This window comes from Apodemus sylvaticus, chromosome 11 (genome assembly GCF_947179515.1).
Source record: "Apodemus sylvaticus chromosome 11, mApoSyl1.1, whole genome shotgun sequence".
NCBI lineage: Eukaryota > Metazoa > Chordata > Mammalia > Rodentia > Muridae > Apodemus > Apodemus sylvaticus.
Window position 1 is genome coordinate 15,680,894 of NC_067482.1, and position 8,422 is coordinate 15,689,315.

Below are 8,422 nucleotides of genomic sequence, written 5' to 3' on the forward strand. Positions count from 1 at the left end.
TGTTAGTATATACTTATACCTGATAATTAACATATGTAAATTATTCAAACAATGTTGTTTCAGTCAGACATCATGCTACATATATAAATAGCTAAGTTTATATTTATTTTATTTTACTCTCTGCCCACTGCACATTTTTTTCTTTTTCCTCTCTTTTCTTTTCTTTTTTTAAAATTAGATGTATTCTTTATTTACATTTCTTTGGGGGGAGGGCTTTGGATTTGTTTTTTTCAAGACGGGGTTTCTGTGTAGAGCCATGGCTGTCCTGGAATGCACTCTGAAGACCAGGCTGGCCAAGAACTCAGAAATCTGCCTGCCTCTGCCTCCCAGGTCCTGGGATTAAAGGTGTGCTCCATCATTGTCTGGCCTTTATTTACATTTCAAATGTTTTCTCCTTGCCTGGATCACCCCCTCCCAAAAGTCCCATTAGACCTCTTCCCTCCCCCTGTTCCCCAATCGAACGCCTCCTTTATCCTTGTCCTGATATTTCCCTACACTGCTGTATTGAGCCTTTCCAGGACCAGGGCCTTCTCCTTCATTCTCCTTGTGTTACAAGACATTTTATGAAAAAATTATTTTCAGTAAAGGAAAAGCAATGTAAAGGGGATGGAGATATAACTGAGCATTTTAGAGTACTGGATTCTCTAAGGAATACATCCGGTTCATTTGCCTGCTTATATGTTGCAGCTTCTGTGTCCTGTATTCCCAGTGCTCTTAACTGCTGAACCATACATTCAGTAAATATGAGGTAAACATGATCAAGGATCAGCTTGGCACATAGTCTACAGATAAGCCAACAAGACAGGAGCTAGACAGGTAAAAGGCTCTTACCACACAAGGATGCAGAGCTATGGATTCTTTACTTTGCATGTAGCCTATGTTATAGATGGAAACTCTTTTATCTAGGCAGCCATAAAATTAGAGCTGGGGTTCAATACAGGAAAGGATCTCAGTATCCAAATGTGAGAAGTAATATAGTACAGTCCTAGAAACTTGAAGGTTGTTAGCTGTATCACTCTTGATTATGAGAGCACCGGCAACATGGAGAAGGCAAGTGACTCGTTAAGGTGAGCCCCAGTCTTAAGGACAGTTTCTTCACAACCTTAGAACTGGCAAGCCTGCCCCTGAGATTACTCACTAGGCACTTCTGGAAGAAAGTTACCAGATATTCACAGGTTGAGGATCAAGCCTAATTGTTGCCAGTGTCCCGTGATAGCCAAATTTCTGAAGAAAATGTTGGGAGAAGCCATTCTCAGAAGTTCCACTGGATTCCAAGCCTGTAGTCTGTGGCTTCTGCCTGTTAAATCCAATTGACAATCAAGGAAGTTAATGGTAGCTCACAGCTTTGGGCAGCAAACAGGTGTTCTGAGTCACACAATGTTCCTTTCAAGTTCCTACAGGTGTAGCTCAGGGGTGACAACAGAAAGGAATTGTGTGTGCAAGGAAGATGTGAGTGGCTATATTCTAAGGTCACAACTGTGAAGCAGCTGCTACACATTCATTGGTGCTAGAGGGCAGCAAGCTACCAGAATAATATCTCAGAGCACCAGATCAGCAAAGGGGCTGGAGTATGTTGGCCAGAGAAAGAACAGGGCTTAGCAGCAGGATCACATCCTCAGGCAAGTCCAGAGGAAACCCTCAAGGGCAGAAGTCACATAAACAAACAAACAAGAAACAAAACAAAACAAGAAAACCTGCCAGGCTCCCCAACCTCCTACTCTGACAATCATGCAACAGAAGGCCAAAGTCACCAGGACAGGGCTCCTAGCACTTTGGAGAAACCATGCAGACTAAACATAAGAATCTACTGTGCCCCACCCTTTGCATGAACTTCTTCAAGGACACCCAGGACATGCTCCGCAGAGGGACACAGGTCAATCACAGAAAATCTCTCCAAATAGGCTTGCGGGAATATAATAGGATCTGGAATCTATTCCCTCCCACTGAGTACAAAGCCTGGACCTGAACAAAGCCCCTTTCCCACCCTTGGGTGTTTTGGCAAAAGCCTACATTGTGTCTAAGGCTGGAAATTTATCAGGCTCAGTAAAAATGAGTCATTATCTTTATCTTTGACCAGAGGTACTTTTAACTCTTCCATTAAGAACTATAGTGCTGAGTAACTTATCAAGGTCAGTGGTAGCCCCTAGGCTCCATAATTCCCTGTGCATCAGTGCCATCCAGCTCAATGTCTCTTTTACCTTGGACCCAATTTACACTGAAATTCTTTCTTTCCAGTATGGATTTCTCCTTGCTTTTCCCAAGAGACATCCTTAGCTCTTTGGAGAAACTTGTTTTCTCTTGACCAACGGGATTAGAACCTTCACTGGGTTTCATTCATGAAAACTAGGACGAGAGACTGAGCTGCCTACTTACCACTGAGCTACAATTATTGGTATTTGGTTGGGAGAGACAGAATCACATTGTGTCGGCTAGATAGAGTCAGTTTGGAGCCATCCTTCTTCAGTCTCCTGAAGCTTTATTTCACCACCTTCCTGGATCAGCTCTCATGCTGTTCTGTACTTGATAACTGTCTTGCTACATTTGTGTATTGGTGTACCAGCAGCAGAGCATGCGTGTAGATGGGGGAGGACTCAAAACTGCAGTGGTTTCTCTCCTTCCACCCGAGGGCCCCATTACTGAACTCAGCACTTACTTGGGCGGCAAGTGCTATTGCTCTTTGGGCCATCTCACTGGACCTTAAGCTCTCTGGAGGATTTTCTTTTAGAATTGTGTTTTGGGTAATTTTTGCTTTGCTTGATTGCTTGTCTGGTTTTGGGTTGTTTGGTTGTTTGGTTATTTGGTTGGTTTTTGAAACGGATGGTCTGTTTAACATGTCTCTTTCTTCCTGAACTCAGTCTGAACAACATGCTGACCTTGACCTTAGTCGTTAACCTGCTACTACCTCCCTAATGCTAGTTTTAAGGATTGTACCTGCGCCATCTAGTAAACTACACTTTGTTTATGTGTTTCTTTGTTTGGTTGTTTTGGGGCAGGGTTTCATTGTTTAAGAGCCCTAGATGTCCCATAAGCTACTCTGTGGTCCAGTTTGGCCTCAACATCAAAGGTGCCCCTGCCTCTCTTGAGATTTAGGTCTGTGCTACCCTGCTCAGCTCTGGTTTAATTATAAGACAGATCCTCACTACATAGGCTTTACTGGTTTTTGAATTATTTATTTAGATGAGGGTAGCCTTGAACTCACTGACCCAGTCAACCTTGGACTCCTGAGGGGATGGATTAAAAGTGTGTGCCACAAAACCCAAGATAGAGCTGCTGTTTTAAGATGATTGATTTTATGGGGAGTGGTGCTTGTGTACAAATAGGAATGGATAACCCTCACAGGCCTGCTGCCCTAGCAGGTCAGAATGAGGTTTCAGGTTGGCTGGAACTGTAATCACAGATCATTTCAAGCCACCACATAGAAGATAGGAATAGAAAATTGACAGGTGCTCACACTTTCTAAAGCAACACTTCAGCCCACGTCCCACTCTAGATTACATCTCCTTGAGGAAGGCTTTTTGGCTGATCCTAGTTGACTTACTCTCTGCTTCCTTGGGAGCCAAGGGCACCATCTCCCTCACACCCTCCTTTTTCTGTTTGCTTAAGTCCATTTAGGAAGCAGGCTTTGTAGAGATCACACAATACTACGGCTTACAATTTAGATGAACATGACCATGAACTGAGCATCCTATCTCAGGGATGTCCCAGCATCCTTGCTGCATGCCCCATCTTGTCTGCTGCAAAGAGAGTTGTAGGTAGAATTCCTGTATGTGGGGTAGCTCCCGACCATCTGAGTACATGCAGAACCCTGGCTAGTATAGTAATGGGGTCAAGCTATGCTCCGGCACCACCTCTAGAGTGGTTGATGCTGAAATTTATTGACCGAGCATCCACTTCGTTCCTTGAGCTTCAATGTATAGTCCTGTCTCTGATATAGCAATCTGTTCCAAATCCAGTGAAAAAGAATATCTTCCAATTATGTCGTGTGTCTCATCAAAAACAAATTAAACCCTTACCTGATGCAAACTCTGGTCACATGAATAAAATCAAACAAGAAATAGTTATTCATAACAATAATCCTAGCCATAAGAAGGTTTCTGAGGCTGAAGGATTCCTAGAATTGGACCTCTAAAACAACCTTGGATTCAGAGCATGACATGGTCACTTGTACAACTTGAAAACTGAATAGATTTTATGCAAATGAAGGAATAAATGTACCCACATGGTGTTGTATGGTGTATTAACAAATGGAATGTGTTTTATTTATCCAAGAAACTTTTGGGTGTGTTTGTGTGTGTGAATGACGATGAGTGGGAAATTTGTTATCACAAGTCCTTCTGATTCAATGAGTTAAATGATTACAACTTTGATCTATAATTTAAAGGGTGGAGATTAAACCGGGAAATCCAATTCCGGTTTGGGCTTGAAGGGTGTGGTTACAATAGGGAGGGGCAAGCAGAGATGTATATAAAGGCTTCCATGGAGCCACATATCACAGTCAGAGGCTTGCATCTTAGAAAACTCCCTGATTCGGCTGGGATTTGGCAACATATCTGCATTGCTCAACTCGTATGTAAACCATTTTTTTTTTCCTTAGGTCATGCAGTTTGATATAGAGAAATTCAGACTCCTTAGGAGGAACCTGTTGAGGATCTTGGGTTTCATTGCAAATGAAATTTTAGCCTCATCACCAATAATATCCCATGATAGCTTGTGTATATATTCCATTACTTTGCCTGATATAACTGTTTGAGGCAAGGATTCTGTATGTTGTTCCAACACTCTTTGAGCTGGCCATGTGCCTCCATGTAAGCTCCAAATCAGACAATCTGATTAAAATGCTCCTTCATGTTTCCCCTTCACTGTAATGGTCTTTATTTTTTTGTGAGACCCTGGATTACACTGTAGACCTGTAAGCCAGGTACCTTTGATATCCTTCCACATCATATAGGTGAAATGACACATGTGATTTACTCATGTGTTTTGCCTTAGCTTTTCCATTGCCTCTTTTACACACAAGTTTGCTCTGTGGACATATTCTACTTCCCAGACACAGGTAAGATTCAATCTTGTAGAAATGCACTGAAGTCATTCTGTTTTCTGGGAATTAATCTTGATCCATAACTCATGGATTTACATTGGTATGTTTGTTTCCTCGGTTTCTTTTTGTTTGCATAGGTTTGAGATATTTTATTTTGTTTTTGAGAAAGGGTCCTACATAAAATATTTTGATCTGACAATTATGTGAATATTTGCTTGATATAAAGACTTCCACATTATCATTGTGGGAGCCTCTCTTTCCACTACCAGTTTAGGTTAAACAGGCAAATTGATTTCTCTGTTACTGTTAGAGCATTAGCTCAGAAGCTTAGTGGTTGATATAATGTTGAGGAAGTTGAATTAAGTTTGTCTTGAACGTGTATTCCTTTCTGACTTCTTGGCAGGAGTCTTTTGACTCGAGACTTTAGAAGATGAGTATTCAGACCGCAGCCACACTCAAGAAGCTGGCAATTCAGTCTCTGGTGAGAGATGAGGCTTTGGCCATATCCTCTCTGGAGGATCTTCCCTCTGTACTCTTCCCAGCACTGTTCAAGGAGGCTTTCAGTGGCAGACAAACCAAGCTCATAAAGGCAATGTTGGCAGCCTGGCCTTTCCCCTGTCTCCCTGTGGGGGCATTGATGAACACGCCTAAACTGGAAATGTTGCAAGCTGTGCTAGATGGAATAGACATGCGACTGACTAAAGGGTTTCACCCCAGGTGAGCAAAGGTCAAGTATTATATAAGAGACCATGTGGGGTACACAGTAGAGATTGTGGGGTCATTGCGAATGGCTTCTGATGGGATCACCAGACAGTGATTCAGGAACCTCATAGCTATTGTGTGCTTGGACTAAGGACAGTTATCAGTGGATTAGGGCTTTGATCCAAGCAGCCTCACAGTAGAATGTGCCTATCTATCCCTGCCATTCCTAAAACCATTAATAACGGGAATAGGGAGAAATAATGAGTAACTTAGAGGAAGGAAAGTGGTCAGGGCCACACATGCAGCTCAGAGAAAATTGTGCAGCATGCATGTGTGCACATTGCACTGTTGTTTAAAAAATATACAGCTTGGCAGGCTGAGGGGTATTTCACTATAGAGTCACTTAGTGAAACCTTACTGAGGGTCATCGCGGCTGCTGATACTTGACATGTGTTCACCCTCAGCAGGGGAAAACTTCAGGTTCTGGACCTGAGGAATGTGCACCATGCCTTTTGGAACATATGGGCTGGTACAGAGGACGATAGCTGTTCTTCAGAGCCCTTGGATGAGAAGCCAGTAGTGAAGGTCCTTCCCAGATATGCAGTGAGGAGGCAGCTGAAGGTGGTAGCTGAGTTGTGCCTCAGGCCACGCCTTGATGAAGCACAAGCAGCCTTCTTGAAGTGGGCCCAGCAGAGAAAGGACTCCCTACATTTGTGTTGTGCAAAGATGAAGATCTGGGCTATGCCCATGGACTTTATCAGCAAGATCTTGAATATATTTCATCCAGAGCATATTGAGGAATTGGAACTGAACACTCAGTGGAATTTGTACAAGCTGGCCGAATTTGCTTCCTGCTTTGGGCAGATGAGAAATCTTTGCAAACTCTTCCTGGCACCCCTCTACAAGAACGTCTTCAAGATTGCCAATAGGACAGGAGACAGAGAAGAGCAGTATATCCAGGAGTTCATATCTGTCTTCTCCAAATTCAATTGTCTCCAGCATCTCTCCATGAGTGGTGTCCATTTCCTCAAAGACCACATGAATCAGGTCCTCAGGTGAGCAAGGATGGAGGACTGGGTCAGCTAGCAGAGCAAATTTTCCTCTTCCATTTTAAAGATTAGTGGTCCAGGGTGCCTGTCTGTCAGTCACTGGGAACAAACATTTAGGGGCTCCTTAGAATATGTAAGTAATGTGTAGTGATTCCAAGTCTTAAATGAGCATTCCTGAAGCAGAGGACAAAAGGGACATAAGGAGTAGGACACATATGGTCAGGAGGGCTGGAAATTCTTCTTGGAATCATAGGCAAACAATCCATCAAAAAGGGGACAGGAAGAGTTGAATGTACTTAGATCTTGAGGGACTCAGCAGCAATGTGAGAAGGTGAGCTGTCTGCTTAGATCTGTGGGCACAGCCTTCCCTCTCCCCCTACTTCTCCGTGAGTGAAATGGTTGACCCTCAGTAGGGCTGAGTGCATGAGACAAGAGGGAGTGTGGGCATCTGCATGATAGCATGAGTGACTGTGGAGAGGTCAGGGTGCAATGCAGCATTGACTGAGACCACAGTTCATGTCCTTAGATCCTGTCAGGACTCTCCTGGCATGAAACTTCCTCCTTGGTATCCTGGGTTTTATAGGGTATAATGGTTTTCTGCTTGAGACTATGGCCAGCAGATCAAGTGTGGGTTTGACTTCACTAAGCTGATTCCAAAAGGAAGCATCTCAGATAATATCTGTGATCATTTGCTCACACTCAGCTTGGGGTCCCTGTTCCCTTCTAAGACATTGAAAAGCCCACCCCATGCTCTCCATCACCATTTGCCAGAACTAACCCTCTGGTCCCCTTCATCTCTAGGTACCTGATGATGCCACTGAGCTCCCTTTCTGTCACTCCCTACCAACTTTCACAGTCAGACTTGGATTCCTTCTCCCACTGCCAGAGTGTCTTTCAGCTAAAACACCTGGAAATGAGAGGTGTGGTTCTAACAGATTTGGATCTGATGCCTATGAAATGTCTCCTCCAAAAAGTGGCAGATACTCTAGAAACTATGGATTTTCAGGGATGTAGGATGAAGGACTCCCAGCTCATTGCCCTCCTACCTGCCCTCACACATTGCTCTCAGCTCACCAAGATCAACTTCTACAACAATTGCTTCTCCATGCCCATCCTGAAGGACCTTTTGGAGCACACAGTCAACTGGAGCAAGATGAATGTGGAACCCCTCTGGAGTGCTATGATAGGTTGGCTCATGTCTCCAGAGTAAGATTTTCCCAACTTTGTCTGCAGCTCCTGGAAACTCTCAGGGCAATAAGGCAGCGCAAGAACATCTCCTTTGCTACAGATAATTGTCCTAAATGTGGTGAGCACTGTGTTTATGGCCAAGGTGCGAGATTTTGTTTTTGCTCGCACTGAGCATGGATACAGGACTTCCTGATATGAATAACAGACAGGACTGGGACACATCTCTCATGCATGGTGGTCAGAGACTGTGACTTCAGACACCTTATACATGCTGGGAAACAAAAGACAGTACAAGAACTGAGATCCTGGAAGCTGAGCTTGGCATGGGAAACAATCTGTTGGACTGTGTGAACAGAGGACTTGTGGAGTCAGGATGACAACTTGGCTGTTTTGAGTGACTTCTGCCGGGACAGATTAAGAGATGCTTTGTAATGGACTTGCCAAC

General features: G+C 43.7%; 1 protein-coding gene across 1 annotated transcript; it reads left to right on the top strand.

The window, feature by feature from the left end:
* Positions 1-5,468: 5,468 nt before the first annotated feature.
* On the top strand, positions 5,469-8,148 carry LOC127696317 (PRAME family member 8-like). Its single transcript, XM_052198896.1, is given in 4 exon segments — positions 5,469-5,755; positions 6,205-6,795; positions 7,591-7,952; positions 7,955-8,148. Coding segments are annotated over 4 exon segments (1,434 nt in total).
* The last annotated feature ends 274 nt before the right edge of the window (positions 8,149-8,422 follow it).